We start from the raw sequence: 20,180 nt of genomic DNA, 5'->3' as shown, positions 1-20,180 counted from the left end.
TAATTTGTAGTAGATAAGAATGTTCATTTAATAGTATTTAGTAAATTGTCTTTTATTACATACGTTTAGTTTAAATAGGTTTATATACACAAAAATTAAAAAATCTAGTTTATATACATATCAAAAATCTTTACCTATTAAAGAAAATTAATCAAAATTAGTTTGTTAAATATAATTTGATATATGAACCCGTGACTATTTAAAAATCATTTGAGGAATACTTCTACTATATTCTTTGGATTATTATAATTCATTTATCGAGTTTTATATTTACAAAACATCTTTATTTTGTATCATTTAAATCAAACATTTGATAAAATAAAAACATACTCTTTATAAATATCAGAATTCTTTATTTTAGTATACGTATATATATATATATTAAATTAAAATCATTTTCAACATAAACAGCGTCGATTGTATATGTATACAAATGCTGTTACACTATGCCATTTTTTTAAATTTTCATTAAATAATTAACACATAATATCTTGCTCCATGCTCTTAATACATATCATATATTCACAATTAAATACGATAAACAAAATGTAAATAAACTTTTTCGCGTCTATATAAATAATGGCGTACAACGAAATGTTTGCATGCCTTAAAAATCACATTATGTAATACTATTCAAATTCTAGTTTTGAAGTAATTCTATAATGTAATATTTGGAGCTATTTGAAAAAATGATGCTTTTTATAATTTTTTAAAAGCGGAGGTAATAACCAATTTACAGAAAATTTTCTCTTATCATTATCATTTCCATTATGGAAAATTTTATTAATATGTCGAAAATACTTTTTAGCATCAATCCATCTGGGAACCCCAATATTTATTTATATTCTTTTGTGAATATTATAAAATGTTTATATTTAAGTTTCACTCTTACCCATGGTGTGAATTTATACTGCTCCAGTTGAATATTTAAATATTTTTATTTATCGATGATATTTGATTCAAGCGGTAATGCAGCTTTTGTAAAATGATAGATTGTGACACCAGTCTTAACAATGCATAGTTTTACGGTAATAAAGTCAATTTCATTGCTGCACGATGAATGAATTAAGTAGTATTATTTATAAATAATATCTTATTAATTAGGCTTATGCACATTAAAAAAACATCAAAATATTCCACGGTTTCGTGTTATTTTAATTAAATTTCATTAGATTTAACTAATGTCCATTTCGAACACAGCACTGTTATTTTGGAAAATGAAATATTAATATAATTAAGTGAAATAGTGACTAAGGCAAGAGATAAATACCGACAAACTGATTTCAGACGTAAAATGAATATGTATTATGTTAGTCTCTATCCGCCTGCTATGATTACAATAAACAATATATATTGTTTTTCTCGTATCAAATGGGTGTCTCACGAAGAAATAATACTTCCAATATTTTTTACTCGATTTGTATTCCATCATGTATTTACTGCAAACAGCAGTTTTTATCTCAGTATCAGCAAACGATAATCGTTGTTTGTTCACCAGTATGGGGTGAAAATAATTTTATATTTTCTGCATTCCAATGTAACAGTGCACTTTGACACACAACATTCCATACATAAGGAATAAAGAACTCTTCTGGTTGTTCCTCTTCTACATACTTAAATTTTAGTTCTGGAAATTTCTATATAATGCATAGACAAGTTAAATAATGCAATTGAGTAAAAACAACGTATATAATAGAAAATATATAAATAGAACCATCAATACTTATTGATTTAGATTAATTACTTAAACGGATAAAAGATAAAACATACCCTTAAACGGTCACGTGGCCATTCACTAGTACCTTGCTGGATCGTAGTTAATACCTGACTCACGCCAAGTTGTGACTGATCTTTTTGTTCCAATTTATAAGAAAAGAAATTTATGACCTGACGGATAAAGTACAGTTATTTAATTTAAGAATTATAATATATATTTCTTATGTCTTATACTGGAACTTACAGAATCTATATTTTGCACAATGTCTTGAAATGCTGAATGCATTCTAAATGGTTGAAAAATATCTTTTTTATACAAAAGGGTGTATATTAAGTTCGGATTATGTGCGAGTCTATGAGTTAAACAACTATTTATGATCTCTAGTACCATTCGCAAAACTTCTTCAAGTATTGTTAAGTCTTGAATCTGAAATGAAGTATGTCTAATATATACATTATTTAGCATAAATTATTTATTACAAATAACTGTAGGATCTTACCAAATCTGTATTTGCTGTTGTTCCATTAATTGTGATAGTAGTACTATCAGAAGAAATAGGAGGTTGCGTGCGTATTTTTGCTTCTAATCTAGCATGTTTCTTTGCAAGAGTTTCAAACAAACTTAGCAATCTTTGACTAACATAAGGATGTAAAGATGTGAACTGTGCCGACATATTTGCTAAAGCTGCTAAACAATTTGTGTGAAGATATTTATCCTGTAAAATATTAAAAATATATTATTACTTAGTTTTGTATTAATTTTCTATTATATTTATATTTGCTTTTGTACATGTCTTTACCCTCATTTTGAACATATTATATTGTATAGTTCTTATGACAACAAGAATTAAAAGACCTCCTAATGATATTTCACTTATTGATCTTTCTGTATACCAACTCACACCCTTAAGCATCTAAGAATTGATCATTATTATTAATTATTTATAATTTCATGTACTTGAGCATAGTTTTTCGAAATACTTACTATTTCATGTATCCTCTTGTTAAATGTTTCGTCTTCACTTAAAATTAGAAGGATAATAAGAGACATATAAATATGATGAGATGTATTGTTTGGGGCATGATATAATATCTGAAGTATTGGTATTACCTATACAAATATGTTAGTTAGAAATTCCATAATATATTTCAAGCTTATGACACCTTTAAATTAATAAATTAATAAGTTTATATTCACCAATAGCTGTATATCTGGTCTTCTCATGATGTCTTGTTTTATACTTGCATTCCTATGTAGCAACATGTATAATAATAATGTAACTTCATCTGTATTTGGTATCTTACATATAGTATTATACAATTTATTTAAATTAAACCTAAATGCGCCTTTTGCTTGCATTGTGGAATAGCCTTCTAAAAAATATATATAATTACGTCAGAATCAATTAATAATAGAATATTGACATTTATCAATGACATTGATATCATTGTATCATTTAATATCTGAAAATTAATGTAGAAGTTCATTAAATTACTAGCCTTGCATATCAACAAATGTAAAAAGGGCATTCCTGTAAGGATTTTCAGTTGCAGTACAGTGATTTGTTAATACCAATAGGAGTAATAATGATTGACTAGCAAGAGGTGTTTCTGTGTCACGTTTTCGTTCTTCTTCTTCAGAAGTACCATTACTTGTAACTTGTACATTTTTTAAGCTACTACCCATGCCCATTGTAATTACATTCCATAATCCAGCTGAAATGTTTGATGTAAATATATTAATATTTGTTTTTGGCAAAAGAAGTATTCTGTTCTAATACATAATGTATCATATTATTAAACATACCAGCTATACTAAAAACAATACTTCCTCCTGGCTGTTGTGTAAGTAAACCAGGAGGAGCATGTTCTTGCTGCACAAAATTATGCAATAAAGTACACACCATTGCTGGTGCATGTTCACTAGAATGTGAATGCATTGCTATTCTGTAGATGCAGCTGTATTCAGCTGCAGTTTGTGAAAACAATTGTACAGAAAGTAATACAAGTAAACAATTTATAGCTTCTAGATGAACCACGTATGTGAACTCACTGTAAAAATGTTGTATGCAGAATATAATTTAATATAAATAATTTAATATGATATAAGTAATGAGGACATAATGTTAAATTAGCGGAATAGTGCAATATAGAAATATAATCTACTCACCATAGTGGTACATCTGTAACAATATCAATTAATGCTTCAAAAAGATCTTTTAATCTGTAAGATGAATTTGATTGTGTTGGCACTGGTAACTGCGGTGCTTCTATATGTTTTATCATTTCTTCTTCACCCACTGTTTCAATTAAATATTTCAATATACATCTCAATGCAAACAATGCATTATATGTTTGCCATGCTGATATGATTCTATAAAATATAATTAAGTATAACACGGGTAATAAAGTAATAAGTTATTTTTACAATTCTAGTTATGAAATACGATAATGAAAATACCATACTTTTGATTTTGCATTGATGCCAGTAAATTACTAGCACGCATAAGAGCAACTTGTATCAGACTACCAAAATTACCAGTACTTAAATTGTTAACAAGTAATTGCTGGCATGAGGAGTCCAATCGAGAATCTAATTCTATTTGGTCATTCCTTGTAACAGGTGGTCTCATGTTGTAAGACAGAAATGTGTTCCAAAATGGATCATTTGGAAGAATACTTTTTTTTCCACAAAACTTTTCTAAATAAACATTTTTAGATAGATCATCGTACCGACTTGGTGTTGTACCCATTGCCTTGCCTTAAATTGCTAAAAATAAAACACATATTTAACTTTCTCTGCAATCATAGATTTAATAGATTAATATAACATATTTATTTATGAGATATTCTTTATTTTTATTTTAACATATCAGCAATCTGTTTTTGATAATTTCATATTATAGGTTAAATCTACTATATTTCTTGATAGATTGTATATAACTATAGTAAAGCTAACTCATAGAGAGCATCACATCACACCAATAAAAGAAAACAAATTACAGAACAATTTCAGTCACATGAAAACACCGTATAACAACATACTTTGACAATCCACTGTCATAGAAATTGGAAAATTCAATAATAATTTCTAAATATGGGGTTTTGCTTCATATATTATCGCCTTTATGCTCCTACGTGTTTTCCGTGTCGAAATTATCATTAAATATATTTTTTGCAACACGTTTGCAGTCAATATGAATGCAATGAGTAATACGGAGAAATATAACCTCTTTACATGTCAACCGAGTACTTTACAAACATACATATAGATAAATCATCTTAGTTCAAATGAGCGCCACCTTCGTTATTCATTAAATATCATGTTCAATTAGTTAAAATAATAATGACTTATAATTCATTTAGTTTTATCGTGTAAAAGTGTAATCAAAAAATAAGACTACAACACTAAAGTATGTATATGTACTGCATATAACACATGGAAACAGGTTCCACATCATTAAGATGACGTATCAATATGCCGTAGCCTTAATATGATTACAACGATAATCGACTATTTGAATCTATTTTACTCGTCGTAACGTACTTACAACAATTATGTTAATGTTTATTTTGTAAATACACAATTTATTTTGACACAAAAGATACGATACTTTATTATATAATTTTAACATTAAATGGGATCACTATAAAATAAAGAAGACTATTATAAAAAGTAGACGTATTAGATTGAACCGAAAGTCAATATTGATACAGTTTCAATAACAAGTAAATTTTCATAAATTTTGTACATATATAAATTACGATATTTACGTTTTCTTTAATGATTATTTTCAGAGTGGAATTTTGTCCACATTCCAACTTTATATTCTCACCATAAAATTGCCAAAATGAATCGCCATCATAAATTATTACAAACCGAAGAAATATATACAGAACTTATAGATTTAATAAAATCTGCTGTCAAAGGAATACAAGAGCAAGTTACTCCTATTAAACAATTTCTTGGTGATCGCAGAAAAGAAATCATAAAACTTAGCAGGTTGGTTCGTAATTTTTTAAATTTTAAATTAAGGATAATTTTAGACGGAATTTAATCTGATGTCTGAAATAAATCGAAACGTAAAATAGTGATTTTGAATTATCTTTTAATTTATTTTATTCTTCTTTTATACAGGGTGTCTCGACTAACTTGATCACTCGAATATGCGTTGTATGAAAACATTTTTCGTTCAAAGGGTTAAAGATTTATTTCGTGTTGTATCAAGTTGGAGATTCAATATCATCAAAGGTTTCCGCAAGACGCGGTGTTTACTTGGTAACCATTTATTAACCTACGACAATACGATAACGAATAGAAATAGACGACTGCGATAAGGTAAAATCTATAGTATTGATAAACTTAATCATATAAACACCGCTGTTTTACGGAAATATTTGATGGTATTGTATCGTCAACTTGATATTGCACAAAATAAATGTTCGAGAAATGAAGCGAAATTATTCATTAACTATTTGATCTAAAATATAAATGCACGGCGCAAAGTACTCCTTCGAACCATGCAACTTTTGTATAAAAAATTTGTTCATACAACGCGTACTTTAGAAGTTACCCCCGGTGATTGAGTTAGCTGAGACACCTTGCATACATATAATAATATAAAAGACATAAAATTATAAATTCAAGAAAAACAAATAAACGCAAACACTAAAATATTTTTATTCATAATACGGATATTGTTTTAATTTTTCAATAAAAATATAATACTTTTATTTACAAGTATAATAGTATAATACTATTATATTTTTATTATTTCTTAATTATATATTCACCTTTTATTTTTGCAAGTAGAACGGAAAAATGGATGGACAATTCTCTAGAATTTGCACAACTGTTCTATGACAATACTTTCAAGGAACTCATAAGTATTGAACGAATATGCGAGGAATGTCTCGTGCGTCTGAACACTAATTTATTAACAGCAACAAAAGGTCGTGCGCAACCACCGTCTTATTTATCTCCGAAAGAGATGAGGAAAGTTTATAAAATGTGTCGTGATGCATTCAACGAAACGAAGGAGAACGAATTATCCTGTCTCTGCACTTGGGAGAATAAACTTACATGGGATCTCGATGATATTCAAGATATCCTAATTAAACCAAAAGAAATGGCACTAACCGAATTCGACGAATATGACTTGAAGTTTATTCAAGAAATCGTTTATCTTCGAACGCGTATGTTCTCCTTACCAAAGAAACGAATCGACGTGTAGGTAAATTTTACAATGTTAATATTGATATTTCAGTGATTAGAAATATTTTAATCTTGATTCGTTAATTTCGTTAATGAGAACAAATAGATCTAACAGTTCTGATTGATACCTTACACACGTTTTTATAATTCGTAATATAGTTTAACATTGTTTTAGGAAAAGCGGTCACGATATTCTTCGCGACACTATCAATGGCAAACATCGGGCAAGTATTCGATTATCGTTGAAGACTACAGACTTTCTTCAACTTCTTAAGCAGAGAGAGATTCAGCAGGGCTTCTCTTACGAAGATGAATTATCAAAGTTGAAGAGTTTAACATTCGTCGATGGAAAGTTCAAGACTAACGACACTTGGTTAAAGATTTTAGACGTTCAAGGAGTTCTGTACGGATCGTTGTGGCATCTAGCGCTTTGCCCGCAAATTGAGAAAATCCTAACGAAACGTTTGGTACCGACATTACGTTTAAATCCACGTGCCACTTTTGATTTTTTTTCGAAGATTACGAACTTTGCAAGTTTCGAACTATCGAGAACGGATTTAATAACTCTGTTGAAACATGAGAAAGATGCTATTTGGTTGAAGAGCTGGAAAAATCAGTTCATGGCGATAGACGGGAAGCACATTGCTGCGACATTGATACAAGCTTTTTGGCGTGGTTGTTGGGTAAATATTATTTTTTTACTAATAATAAATTTATATATGAAGCGCCGAGGATCATGATCGTATAAGCTAATCTCTTTTATTTTTCATAAAGTAGCCTTCTGCGTTTATTATCATGAACGTCTCGAGACAGAGAACAAAGTTATAACTTAATCAATCATGTCCCTAATAGGATAATATTCAAAATGCGTAGAAGGGAAATTTTTATTACGAGGGAAATTATTATTGAATCTATTTCTAAAATAATTATAAACGAGATACTCATATAGAAACCTATTTTACATAGTTACGCAGAAAGAAATGGCTCTCAGAGTGTCTTTACGTAGCCGCGAGTCTCATGTGGTTCTTTTGGATCTCGTTAAAAGCAAAAAAAGAAATGCACCGTCGTTACCTCAGGAAAATGCTGGTCTCCTTGCAAACTACTCGAGACCTTACTCTAAAATTAAGCAACGAATTCGACTCTATAACCAAACAGCCTCATGTAGTCTTACATCTACCATCCATCGGACATCCTAGACACTTACGTCAAGTATTCAATCCCAAGATGTTCACCATTTACCAGAACATTACGATCCTACGAATTTGTTTCGTACGCAATCCAAACGCTGAAGTGATCTATATCCTCCCCGTGAAGCCTACTGAAGATCTATTAACGATGTACAGCGACTTCATCGAGTCGATATCACCCGACGAAGACGTTGCGAAACGAATTACTTTCATCGCTCTCTCACAAGCAGACTGTTTTAAGAATCTCTCTTTAAACGTCTCCAGGATCCTCCACTGTTCTCAAGAATCTCTAAACGAGATTGAGAAGAAAATCGCTGGCAAATTGGCTTATTTCTTGCCTTACATTGTCGACGAGTGCGACATGAGATTGGCAGGTACTTTCAATGTTCCTCTACTGAGTCCCGATATGGAAATGCAACGAAAATTTCTAAACGCTTCTAACATGTCTGAAATGATCGACAGCTTTGGCCTTTCGCAGCTACCGTATAAAAGTAACATAACGGACTATGAAACACTGTGTTCGTCGTTGTCCGAGTTAATGGTGCTTCATACTGAAATTAGTATGTGGTTGATCAAGTTGAATTACGGTACGGCCAGTAAACAGAGTGCAATTTTTCTAATTAATCATATTAGCGTGCCATTTATGCCGATGTTGAGACGGGAACGAGAGAAACACGGCGATTATTGGATGGAGCAGCCAAGTTTGAGGGCTGAATTTCTTCAGAAAATGAGGGAACACGTACCGAAAATTATACCAAATGTGATTCGGTTGTCGAAGATGTATGGTACTTGGACGATGTTCTACGCTCATATACAGAAATTTGGGTGTTTGCTGCAGGCTGTTCCGCCGGAAAAGAATCCTAAGACGATTATGGTTTCTTTGTTTGTTCCTGGGAAAGCGACTAAAAAGAAACCGAAGTGGTTGGGGACTGCGGATAAGATAAATTTAGGTATTATATTTAACTTCAAACTTTAGGAAATTATATCAAAACTTTTTATTTCATCATTTGGTTATATAATTGTTTATAAAACTGTACTGAAAGCTATTTTGGCGGGGAATCTTTTATTATTATTTTTACGATAGGAGCAGGTAACGAAGGGATGCTAATTAAATCTTCCAATTTAATACCGGAATTTCTCATTTTTATGCGCTGCTCTATTAAAAATCTATTTGTAATTTGTAAATTACGTATCTCAATGACAGAAGCCACACATTCGACGACTATTTACATGTTACCTCAAACTTCTTTGGATATCGACAAGATAAAACCGACGGTGAATAAGTTCGCTAGAGGTATGCAAGATAAGGGATATTTTGGTTACTTAGCCATCGATTGCTATTGTTATTTGCGTAAGCAAGAGGAGATTCTGGTGGTATCATTATTGAACGTATTCCCTTATTACTCGTACTGCCAAAATTACATCGATTGGATGGAATTCGCGATCGGAGGACGCTATAAGTAAGTGAATAGCTTGTTAAATTTAAGAATGAGATATAGTAATGATACGTATATGTATGATGTCTTTTTAATTGTAAAATATTCTTTCGAAAGAGATTATGGTTAAAAATGAAACTGTTAAAAATTATTCTTTCATATGCATAAACAGTGACAAGGATGATGAATTTACGATCGATACTTCAGTAGTCCCAGATGTGGAAAGAAAGAAATCACCTATCTTATATATGGAAAAGCCATCTCAGTGGAGTAACACTGTAGAAAGATACGCGATCGCAATTACTCAATTGCATCATAGTAAATTTCCAGCTTATCGATGGCCAGCCCTTAAAAATCTATTCGAAGAATGTGACGTATGTTTGCTCATTATCTTCTAAAAGTGAAACACTATTCGTATCTATTAATATAATTTATTCGAGTAAAATTTATGTAATATTTCATATTATAAAATATGAAACTCTTACAAAATTATACAGGCTGGATCATTGTCGAGGTAACTTCAGCCAATTGCGATTTATTTTATTTGCAGATTGCATATGATAGAAAAAGACGTCAAGGATCTAGTATAATACTACACGATGGTGAAATTCGAAATTTCGGCAAGATGGTTGCTGTTAGTGCTTCTATGACCGCTACGTTAACAATGGTACATAAAAATCTGACGAAATTGCATCGAATTCTGAACAGATCGAAGACGAAGTCAGAAACGAATTTACCAACCCTCATTGATTTCTTTTTAAAACTCTCTCTTGACTATAGGAATTTGGCTACTGACAAGTGTTTGTCACATTCTTAAATCATCGCATGTAGTTGTCCGTCAATTTTATTATCCTTCGTACCGGTAATATGTAATACAATATCTTTCTAACGCGATATTGTATAATTTTCTATTATATATTTACATGTTTCTAAAATCAAAGTTGCATTTATATCTACTAAATAATTCGTAGATGGTAGATAATTGTCATCTTATCGATCGCATTGTAATATTTAAATTCTCATTAATTGCATCGTGCTTAACGCGAGTGAAATGCGGAAGTATTGGTTTTCAGTTTTGAAACGTTGCCACATTCAGAAGCTATAATTTAGAAATTAAATATATCAATGTAGAATTAAATATCACGTGTTAAGTTTTAATGCAGTTTGATGCATTATTTTCTCTAACTTCATGAATTCACTATTAGACTATGATCCAATGTTATTCTTAGTTAAACAAGACCAAGCGATACCTCCTTATGTCAACTTCATTATTGGAGGAGTGTCAGGGTAAAATATCAGTATATATTTTTTTTCTATTTAAAAATTTCCAAAATCTGAACCTAATTAATTTTGTGAATTTATTTTATTTCAAACATAAACATTCTGATTGAAAATTAATTTTATTTTGCATGTATTTCATAAACTTTTAAAACTAGGAATTAACCTAGGAATTTATTTAAATTTGAAGAGGTTTAGAGAAAATCTCAGAAACTGCTCGTCGTGTTTAAAAACTGTCTCTTATCTTATCTTTACGTAATATTACGTGAAAGACAACGTTTCTACGACAACTACGTGATCATGCAGATGCATTGGCCAAACATGTACACATCCTTTGGATGCAACTAAGATACGAATGCAAATTTTAAGAAGTTCTTTGAGAGATACGATATGCAGAACTTTCCAAGAACATGGAGTACGTGGATTCTATGTCGGTTGGACTCCGGCTATACTTCGACAATTAACATACACTACGACAAGACTTGGTGCATATAATACACTCTATGATTTGATCTCGTAAGAATACTTTCTTCTAAATTTAATTAAGTAGTATGTATCTACCAAGAACTTTACCTAAATGTTAGCGTCAATTTGACTTAACATTCGAATGGTATGAGCAGAAGTTAATAACGTGTGTTCAGATCATATGTTGGTCGTTTAAATTATCCTACAATGGTCACCATTGGAATGTTCTCTGGTATTTGTGGTGCGTTAGTTGGAACGCCGGCCGATTTAATTTATGTTCGTATGGTAGGTGATGCGCAATTACCACCTGGTGAGCATAAATTTTAACTATTTTTTATTCTTATATTAGTTAATTTAAGTATTATACGTCATTTTGCATAAAATATATTCTAACTAGATATAAATATTTCATTTCATAAAGTTATTAATTGAATTGTTAACTTTGACAGAAGCACGACAAATATTTGATATAATAATTTGGAATATTTTACTACAAAATCACGTACATTTTGATAGATTATCTAAGTCAAGTCAAAAAGTGAACAACGGATATGCTACTTTTCCCACAAAGATTAAAATTGCTGCGTCATAAACAACTAACTTTCATTTTTGCGTTTTCAATATTTTCAATATTTTCTTCATATCTGTTAATCATTAATATTTAACACTGCCTTTTACAAATTTTCTATAAAAATTCTATCTTGGCAAAGAAATGATATAAATAAACGTACAATGTTCAATTGCAGAAAAATCTCCTTAATGCAGTAAAACGTTGGAAAGACATATAAATCAAAGGATAAATTTTCAGAGAAACGGCGGAATTACAGACACGTTTTCCACGGGCTGTCGGACATTTGGAAAACAGAGGGTGTTCAGGGATTATGGAGAGGAGCTCTACCAACTATGACCAGAGCAATGATCGTGAATGGAGCACAATTAGGCACCTATAGTAGAGCGAAAATAATGTGGAAAGATACAGGTGAAACCAAGCAGTGAAAAAGCATGAAGACTACAAGGAAGAACATAAATTAAATTTCATAGCTTTTATACAGAAGTAGTTTTAAAATTCAATACGTTGACAATCAAGTCCATGGTATCAAAATTATATTTTAATTTGGTCGTGTTTTTATATTCTTCAGAAATATTCCCCGTTATATTTGATTTTCAAGATCGACAGTGCTAAGATAGTTATCAATCAACAATTCTAAAGCTATTCCACTATAAAGATTTCATCGTGTTTTTCCTCTGTAATTTTCATTTCATATATGATATGATTATGAAGCGAATGAATTGCAGCTATATTAACAACTACTTTAATCATATATGATATGAACAATAGGTTTATTCGAAGAAGGCATATTATTGTCATTGTGTTCAGCGATGATGTCTGGATTCGTGATGTCTGTGTTGTCAGTGCCTGTGGATGTAGCTAAAACTAGGTAATTGCCAGAATATTACTAACTTAATATATTTTTATCCACAATTATTTCTCAAAGAATACAAACTTGGACCTTACCGTCGAAACCACCCGGGATCATCACTGCGATCGCTACCATAGCAAGAACTGAAGGAGTAACATCAATGTGGCGTGGATTTCTACCATACTACAGCAGAGCAGCTCCCAATGCTGTAATTACCATGGTGACACTTGATAAGTTAAGACAAATATATCGTATACTCTTTTTAACACCCATTGAGTGATATTTTTATAAAAGTTTCTTGCAAACAACAACAACAATAATAAAATCTTACACGATTTTATTTTATATATTCGTCATTTTTTTTATAATAAATACTCGATTATGTTATCATTTACAATGCAGAGAAAAAACGATAGATTTATGAAAATTGAATTCTTTCCTAGCAATATGCAGACTAATATTGCGAGCTTGAAGGTGACGCTATATTAGCTTAAAATATTGCGATGCATGCAAGGAAATACACTCTAGCATTATTTTTAAAAGTTTGTCTTATTACTAGAGAATTGTAAATGAGTAACTAAATGAATATAATTGTTTATTCATAAATATATCAATCTTGTCGTACATGCTACTTGAATATTCGTATACAATAAAAGGTTCATATACAATTAATGTTCGTATACAATGCAATGCGGTACAATACAGTACGCAATATAATATGTATACACATATATAAGAAAGCAGTCATTAAAATATTTTCTGTACTTGCTATATATCTATGTTGCGTATCGTCTATACATTTTTGCAATTTGTTCATTAATGATAAACGTTAGTACTGTGTGTGGCCCTACTCTACAATATGTAGGCCAGAAACCTTTCCAAAGTGCCTTTATGCCTTCGGTTTTCGCTATCGACAACAACATTGTGATCATACCAGGTGGCTTTTCCACACCTTTCAAGTTTTGCAGTCTGAAAATTTACAGTCACAAAAATTCCTTTCAACTTGAAAATTGTTACTTTCTTTGGAACTATTTTATTCTAATCGAAATAGGAACGATTGCATTAAGATTTTTCTCGAGACTTTTAAAATTTCTGCTAGGAACGCTATTTTAATATTATCATATCGAAATAATTCAGAAATGAGAAAATTAATATAGCGAATATGAAAAGATCAATATCTAATTATTTTACCTTGTTTTAGTTATATCAAATGGCATAGAATTGAAGGTAGTAAGGAATCCAGATAACATTGACGCAGAGAAATGCAGACCAACACCCTCCGGTATATTCACTGTGAAATAAAACGTGTTTGATACTTCTATCGATATAAATTCTTCTGATATAGATAATATTTGAAGCTGATAAGTACATTTCGTGGATATTAAAAATTTTGCTTGACTGTAAGTTGCAAGTTGTGATACATTAACAACCACCGCTCGTCCCATCGTTGCTACACTGCCTCTCCAAAGAGTGGTGATTCCTTCTTCTCGAGAAATTCTTGTAAACGCGTTGAACACGTTTTTGTAATTCCTTCGTTGCTCTGCAGGGAATCGCATACATACAACATCAGGATCGATAAAAGGAAAAACTCGTTTCCCAATTATTGGGAACATTAATGATGTAAGGAAGAATGAAAGGGAAAAATTGTTAGAATAATAATAATAATAATAACCTTTCGGTAATCTGCCATCGGCCGTCATTCTTACGAGGGCGACTTCTGCTGGTGTACCAACAAAGGCTCCAATAGCTCCTGCTGTAGCTGCCATCAGTGACATTATACCAAAATTTGGTTTGCCCACGTATTTCTCTCTGGAAATATTTCTCATAATTAAAGACACGTAAAAATAAAAAGAAGACATAGTTACCCGGTCGTAAATAAATTATTTTGCACTCACTTCCAATATTCATGTAATTGATTGTATATACCAAGTCTTACAGTGGTATAAGTCGCTTGTCGTACAAGACCAGCGCTAAGTCCGGAATAAAATTTCAAAATGCCCTCATTTTTGTATATGGAGGCGACAACCTTGCCGACAGAAGTTTTCTCCTTTTGTACCTGAATTCGATTCTTTATTACATCCATAGGATGAACTACGCATGTCGCCGCCATTCTAGCAAATTTTCGTAATAGCCGTAATAAGATTATATAAGACTATTATATAAAATAACTTTTAATCAGAATGATTATCAGATAAGAAAATAACAAATATTAATCAGAAAATTTATTCATATCTTTTCTATGTATCATATACTTATGACATAAGTTTGTGACGTTAGAAATGAGATAAAATGCCGATAAAGAGGAATTGAATATTTGAAATTATACTAACATACCCCGAAACGCCAGCATTTATGAAAGTAAATACTGGGGGTAAAGGCTCCTTCTTCTTCTCTTGTGGCTCTTTATCAGACATTTTCAACGTCCTTTAGATTTTCGTCTTATATTTCTCAAAAATATGTTGTCAGAATTCTTGAAGATCGTCGAAAAATTGGTAAAAGTTGTGAAAATATGTTTATAACGCATTAACCTAACATTTAACGTTAGAGTAACATGTACGATAATTTATCGCAAACGTGGGCCAGCGTCACTATAACAATATGACATTCGATTCCAAGAGTTAAAAGTTAAAAGGCGAACTGTACAGGGCGTAAGAAAAGTATCTGGTTTGATGGGCATTTATTAAATAAATATACCACAAACTTGATCTTAATTTTAAGATTCATCATGACTATATTTTCTAATTATATACAAAATAAACGAATAATTAGATATGAAACTTCGAAAGGGAAAGTTTGAATTTTCACACCAACAATTCCACAGCGATTTCAAAGAGTTTGAATAGAAGCAGAATTAAGTATTAGAATTCTTGTTATATTGTTAAAACAGTGACAATTAACTTTTTTTCTATTTTTTGTCATTACAAATAACGGATCCTATTTTCGGCGACAAATTTTTGGATTTGCGGATCCTTTGTTTTCTTCCTGGTTTCTCAACGATTGTTTCTTCTCTCTTTTCAGGTTGTATTAGACCCATCTCTCGTTTACAGTCCTATCAGTAAAAATGTCATAGTCAATTTGAAATTTAAACATTTCGTACTAGTTATTAAGATATAATTTTACATACCTCCACAACCTTAAGAATTGGATAAAGCGGCCTCACGCCTTTAGATTCATTTATAACTTCCTCCGCATAGTCAAGAACCTTCTGATTTTCTTTCTCAATAATTTTTGTCACGTCTGCAGCTTTTTCCTCCGCAATTTTGTCTTTTATTCTCTCCGCTATTTTTTCATTCTAAAAACGTATCAAGCATCGTTCAAATTAATGAAACCTCACAATGAAAAATCACAGATAGCGGAGAACTCCAGGTTCAAATAAACGGAGTTCTACAATGATCTGAAGGAGTTTACGAAAAATAGATCGTCCACAAAAAATCATTTGTCTTCTCACACTTACGATATACTTTTTTATTTCGTTCCCGTATTCCATCTTTTTATCCCAATTTTTCTTTCGTTCCTCGTATCTGTATTTTTCGTCAGACTCGGCCCTCTTAAATCTTTGAATCGTCTCCCACGTTTTCAAATCTCTTTCCTCCTGAAGTTGCTTCGACTTCGTAGCTAACACCTCCAGTCGGAAACGTTGCACTTGCTGTCGCATTTGATCCTCACGTTGTTTCCGTATTTTTTGCTTTTCTTGATATCGTTCCTCTTGCTCCTCCTGAGCTTTTTTCAATAGTTGTTCCTCCATATCTATCTTTCTCCTTATCGACTTCAAAACCACGCCGTACTTTTCAGCTGTTAAAATAATCAATCGTCTAATCGTCTAAATAATAAAATATATATGTAAATTGGAATGAAATTGAAATACAATTACCTATTAGTTGAGATTTCTGCTCTCTTTCTTCGTCTTCCTTGTGCTTCACTGCTTTGTGAAGCTTTTGTATACGCGTTTTAGCATTCCGATAAATTTCGTTTGCACGATCTTCGAATTCTTCTTCGCGTTTAAGCTCCAGATCGAATTGTTTCTTCTCCTCTATCGCGTCTTTAAAAAATTGCTTTAATTTTTGTTTCTTGTTTTGCAACTACGAACATATTTATATCGCATATACATTACGAAAAATAATTACCAAAGAAATATCGTTTTAGATCATAAATATATAGAAATATAAGTCTTCTTTTTTAGCTATTAATTATTAAACATAAATTTATAAGGAATATTACATATTAATTTTTAAAGACTGACTTGTTGCGCTTCAAATTCTTTAATATCTTGCAAGTATTTTTCCATATTTATTTGATCTTGTCTATCAGCTTCGAATACCTCTCTCTCCTTCGCTGCTTCGGCATTCTTAGTTTCTTCGATTCTAACAACGTCGGGAAATTAAGTTATTAAATCAAATAAAGAAAATGTTTTCTACCACGTATATAAAATGTCGTAAAATTTTACTGTTTCTTTAATTCGAAGGCATAATGCCTTCTTTTCTGCAACTGCTTTTCTGTTTTATGTTTCATTTCCTCTTCGTATTTTGCTAAATCCTCTTTCATTGAATTCACGTAGGCTATTTCTTCCTCTTTATCTATGTTTTTCAGAGTTTCCCGAAATTTTAGTTGAGCATCCAACTCTCTATAACACTAACGAAATCATAGTTAACAATTCCAAATCTATTGTCAGTGGTATGATATATTTCTCTGACGAGAAAATAAAAAGAAAAAGGCAGCTGGATGAAAATCAAAATTTTTGTGTTACATTTTTTAGTCTCTAAATACCTCAGAAACGAGAAGGCCTTGATTAATTCGTCTACACATTGGTTTCCTGTAAAGAATAAACCTTTTCGCTTGTTTTATTATTTCTTCCCTCTCTGCTGCCTTCTTTTCAGCAGCTTCTCTTACGAATCTTTCTCTTTCTTCCTCTTCTCGCTTTTCTCTAGCTAAACGTTCCTCTCTTCTTCTACTCTTGATATTCTGTTACAGGAAACTATTTTTATAAAATCTTGGAGCCATTCTTTATAAATAATATCTTCTTACGATATCGAATAATTTGATACTCGACCGACAATATCAAAAGAAATAATTTGTTTGACAAAAGTAATATATAAATTACTCTAGAATAAATATCTAATGGAAAGGATACCTCTTTAGTAGATGTTATCTTTTCTTCCTCCTTCTGTTCCTCCTTTGCAGTTTCGTTTAATTTTACATCTTTTGTTTCCTGTTTCTCCGCGAATAAAGCAGGCTGATGAATTGAATTTGGCGAACTTGTTGGAGTTATTGTCTCTACAGTACTTTCTGATATCTAACAGTTTGAGTAAATTATCTTGTTACTCGATGAATTAAATTGTACTGTTTAATTGAACGAAAAACTAAGAGGAAAAAATACACTGATAATAGGAAAATCACATACCTTAACACTTTTCATTGGTTTCATTTTATTCCGGTAACACACGGTAGGTGTTACAGCTTGAACCATTTGATTTTGAACCATAATTGTAATTTCTCTAATATAATGTTAGTATTATTGCGTAGTAATATAAATAAAACGACAAATGAATGAGATTGACGTAAGTTGCGCGGTTTCTTTCTTTACTGATATTGCGAATAACTTTAAACGGCGCAATCGTTGTCTTGGAAACTAAATTGGAACCAATCGATAGGATTTATGGATAGAATAAAGTTAATAAAAGTCACATAATATCTTTCGTTACAGATACAATTCTGAGTGAAAAATATTTGAATGTTTCAAGTTAATAAAGTGGAACATTTGATTACATTGAAATTATACAATAAGTGTAAGAACAATAATAAATTCAATAGATATAATTATATTTCTCTGCTAGTAAAATATTTGATATACGAGAATTACATTTTTACAGTATTTTATGTTTGAAAGTTTAACATTTCCTTATTATTTGCTTAAAATAATGAAAAATAATAATCCAATAGTCTATAGATTTCGTGTTTTATTATATCTATTAGGAATCAAAAGATAATATTCCTTTTACAGTAGAGTGATTTTACTTGAACTTAAACGTACATATATATGTATCAAAATTTATGTTCAAATTGGCTTTGTAATTTAAAACTACTATATCGATTATTACGTCGGTAATGTAGTACACCATAAACTAAGAGCTGCAACGCACTCTGGTTAATAAAAATGGAATACGTAAGTACATATATGTGTATATGCACATGTAATTATATTGCTTGTTGATGATTTGTGTCAACGAACTTTTCGAGTTTATAAAGCAAATTATTGGGAACATTGAGAAAATAATTAATAATACCTGTTATTAATATAATTATTTGCTGCTATTGACTTCGAAGTAAGTAGATTATGATATACAAGTACATAAATATACATATTTGTTTATATATTTTTTAAACTTCATTTATTAGGTTATGCATATCGTCTTTATATACAAACATTACTTTCTCGCATTTATTAGTTATTCTTAATTATATTTAATATTACAGATTAGATATAAGGTGGATTAATATTTGTTCTTGATGATTAGCTTCTAATATATCTCTTAAAGTTAGTTTCTCCGTTCGATCATTTAAACTCACTATCTCTATGATTGGAAGAGTAAATAAAATTATATTAATTATTACAGATGAATTTACATTATATGTAATAATTATATGAACAGCAATAGTCGTGTTTCTTCTGAGTATATTTTTATTGTTGCATTTCAAATATGTAACGGAAACGTTCAATTGGCGCCAAAGCAGGAACGATATATGTACTTATCGATATGCATTCTGCTTGCGATTCTCGAAGTAAAGCGGTTAGTATAGTTCAGAGTAGTGAGCACTTTACGTTTATGACATATCACGCGTATTTCTGTGAAAAAAATTAAGACGTTTTGTTCATATTCATTGATTACTCAAATTATTATTGTGTATGATTTGATATACTGATTTACATGAAAACAAGAAAAAGAACAATATCATGGGTATGCGTTTATTTTGCGTTTAAAACGAGTCTCGAAATTTCTCATTTTACTCATTGCCACTAAGATTCGTTTTGGCTATTTGTAATTTGATTATTATTGATTATCATAGTATATTTCCTATACTTTCTTACAAATCTTGCAATTTCCAAGGTATAGGCGTAAATTTAGTATAATATTGTTAATAATACTATTCACGGGAATATTAATTTTTCAATAAAATCGAAGCAAAATTTTGCTGAACGTTCTTATATAGTGTATGGATTAATTGTTTAGTCCAGGGTACCATGCATATTTTCATTATAAATATTTGTTAATTAATAAATAGTTAATTAATAATGAAATAATAGTCTAATTTTTTAATAGATTATTGTTAGTATATTTTACGTATTTTGTATTTTGCAAACAAGACATTCAAAAACTTTACAATCATCTATATTTCGACGAAATTATTTTACATAATACAAATACAATGAATACATAATGAAATACATACACACAAATCCCGTTAT

At 30.6% G+C, this 20,180-nt stretch overlaps 5 protein-coding genes across 9 annotated transcripts; 2 read left to right on the top strand and 3 right to left on the bottom strand.

Moving 5' to 3' along the window:
- Positions 1-1,134: 1,134 nt before the first annotated feature.
- On the bottom strand, positions 1,135-5,122 carry LOC122574744 (dymeclin). Of its 2 annotated transcripts, none has more exons than XM_043742706.1 (12): positions 4,983-5,122; positions 4,183-4,486; positions 3,887-4,090; positions 3,524-3,768; positions 3,217-3,432; positions 2,915-3,090; positions 2,702-2,827; positions 2,517-2,630; positions 2,217-2,432; positions 1,961-2,143; positions 1,771-1,887; positions 1,135-1,637 (listed from the first exon to the last, which is right to left on the bottom strand). In XM_043742706.1, the coding sequence occupies exons 2-12, from the start codon at positions 4,467-4,469 to the stop codon at positions 1,467-1,469; spliced, it is 2,055 nt and encodes a 684-aa protein (XP_043598641.1). In that variant the 5' UTR covers positions 4,470-4,486; positions 4,983-5,122; the 3' UTR covers positions 1,135-1,466. The 2 variants fall into 2 exon arrangements, with proteins under 2 accessions (XP_043598641.1, XP_043598640.1); XM_043742705.1 differs by having other exon boundaries at positions 4,762-5,119.
- Positions 5,002-10,373, top strand: LOC122574742 (IQ domain-containing protein H-like). Of its 4 annotated transcripts, XM_043742701.1 has the most exons (9): positions 5,305-5,445; positions 5,515-5,719; positions 6,530-6,946; positions 7,107-7,614; positions 7,898-9,068; positions 9,203-9,208; positions 9,323-9,578; positions 9,727-9,928; positions 10,105-10,373. In XM_043742701.1, the coding sequence occupies exons 2-9, from the start codon at positions 5,568-5,570 to the stop codon at positions 10,369-10,371; spliced, it is 2,979 nt and encodes a 992-aa protein (XP_043598636.1). In that variant the 5' UTR covers positions 5,305-5,445; positions 5,515-5,567; the 3' UTR covers positions 10,372-10,373. The 4 variants fall into 4 exon arrangements, with proteins under 4 accessions (XP_043598635.1, XP_043598636.1, XP_043598637.1 ...); XM_043742700.1 differs by lacking the exon at positions 5,305-5,445 and adding an exon at positions 5,002-5,129 and having other exon boundaries at positions 9,203-9,578; XM_043742702.1 differs by lacking the exon at positions 9,203-9,208.
- A 365-nt stretch (positions 10,374-10,738) lies between these two features.
- LOC122574750 (mitochondrial 2-oxoglutarate/malate carrier protein-like) lies at positions 10,739-13,878 on the top strand. The gene is made up of 6 exons (XM_043742714.1): positions 10,739-10,841; positions 11,139-11,348; positions 11,474-11,607; positions 12,106-12,276; positions 12,637-12,736; positions 12,794-13,878. The coding sequence occupies exons 1-6, from the start codon at positions 10,744-10,746 to the stop codon at positions 12,996-12,998; spliced, it is 918 nt and encodes a 305-aa protein (XP_043598649.1). The 5' UTR covers positions 10,739-10,743; the 3' UTR covers positions 12,999-13,878.
- A 14-nt stretch (positions 13,879-13,892) lies between these two features.
- On the bottom strand, positions 13,893-14,842 carry LOC122574751 (mitochondrial 2-oxoglutarate/malate carrier protein-like). The gene is made up of 2 exons (XM_043742715.1): positions 14,614-14,842; positions 13,893-14,527 (listed from the first exon to the last, which is right to left on the bottom strand). Exons 1-2 carry the CDS (start codon positions 14,826-14,828, stop codon positions 13,906-13,908), a joined length of 837 nt encoding a protein of 278 aa, XP_043598650.1. The 5' UTR covers positions 14,829-14,842; the 3' UTR covers positions 13,893-13,905.
- Positions 14,843-15,513: 671 nt separating this feature from the next.
- LOC122574984 (trichohyalin-like) lies at positions 15,514-18,197 on the bottom strand. Its single transcript, XM_043743283.1, has 9 exons — positions 18,117-18,197; positions 17,847-18,008; positions 17,483-17,677; positions 17,163-17,347; positions 16,959-17,079; positions 16,590-16,797; positions 16,173-16,510; positions 15,843-16,010; positions 15,514-15,767 (listed from the first exon to the last, which is right to left on the bottom strand). The coding sequence occupies exons 1-9, from the start codon at positions 18,195-18,197 to the stop codon at positions 15,624-15,626; spliced, it is 1,602 nt and encodes a 533-aa protein (XP_043599218.1). The 3' UTR covers positions 15,514-15,623.
- Positions 18,198-20,180: the final 1,983 nt, after the last annotated feature.

The sequence above is a fragment of the Bombus pyrosoma genome, linkage group LG14 (genome assembly GCF_014825855.1).
Source record: "Bombus pyrosoma isolate SC7728 linkage group LG14, ASM1482585v1, whole genome shotgun sequence".
NCBI classification, from domain to species: domain Eukaryota; kingdom Metazoa; phylum Arthropoda; class Insecta; order Hymenoptera; family Apidae; genus Bombus; species Bombus pyrosoma.
The sequence above is the reverse complement of the archived record's forward strand: the minus strand, read 5'-3'. Positions and strand labels throughout refer to the sequence as shown.

Bases quoted from the DNA above. Each gene is read 5' to 3' on its own strand.
- LOC122574751 (XM_043742715.1), bottom strand. From the start codon at position 14,828: ATGGCGGCGACATGCGTAGTTCATCCTATGGATGTAATAAAGAATCGA. The intron at 14,528-14,613 runs GTGAGTGCAAAA...AAATATTTCCAG, and splicing joins CAATTACATGAATATTGGAA to AGAGAAATACGTGGGCAAAC.
- LOC122574742 (XM_043742700.1), top strand. From the start codon at position 5,568: ATGAATCGCCATCATAAATTATTACAAACCGAAGAAATATATACAGAA. The intron at 7,615-7,897 runs GTAAATATTATT...TATTTTACATAG, and splicing joins CTTTTTGGCGTGGTTGTTGG to TTACGCAGAAAGAAATGGCT. The intron at 9,069-9,202 runs GTATTATATTTA...TTTTTACGATAG, and splicing joins TGCGGATAAGATAAATTTAG to GAGCAGGTAACGAAGGGATG.
- LOC122574744 (XM_043742706.1), bottom strand. From the start codon at position 4,469: ATGGGTACAACACCAAGTCGGTACGATGATCTATCTAAAAATGTTTAT. The intron at 3,769-3,886 runs GTGAGTAGATTA...ACATTTTTACAG, and splicing joins GTTACAGATGTACCACTATG to TGAGTTCACATACGTGGTTC. The intron at 2,433-2,516 runs GTAAAGACATGT...AATATTTTACAG, and splicing joins ATAATATGTTCAAAATGAGG to GATAAATATCTTCACACAAA.
- LOC122574984 (XM_043743283.1), bottom strand. From the start codon at position 18,197: ATGGTTCAAAATCAAATGGTTCAAGCTGTAACACCTACCGTGTGTTAC. The intron at 18,009-18,116 runs GTATGTGATTTT...TCAAACTGTTAG, and splicing joins AACCAATGAAAAGTGTTAAG to ATATCAGAAAGTACTGTAGA. The intron at 16,511-16,589 runs GTAATTGTATTT...TTATTTTAACAG, and splicing joins GCAGAAATCTCAACTAATAG to CTGAAAAGTACGGCGTGGTT.
- LOC122574750 (XM_043742714.1), top strand. From the start codon at position 10,744: ATGAATTCACTATTAGACTATGATCCAATGTTATTCTTAGTTAAACAA. The intron at 10,842-11,138 runs GTAAAATATCAG...GTGATCATGCAG, and splicing joins ATTATTGGAGGAGTGTCAGG to ATGCATTGGCCAAACATGTA. The intron at 12,277-12,636 runs GTGAAACCAAGC...TATGAACAATAG, and splicing joins AATAATGTGGAAAGATACAG to GTTTATTCGAAGAAGGCATA.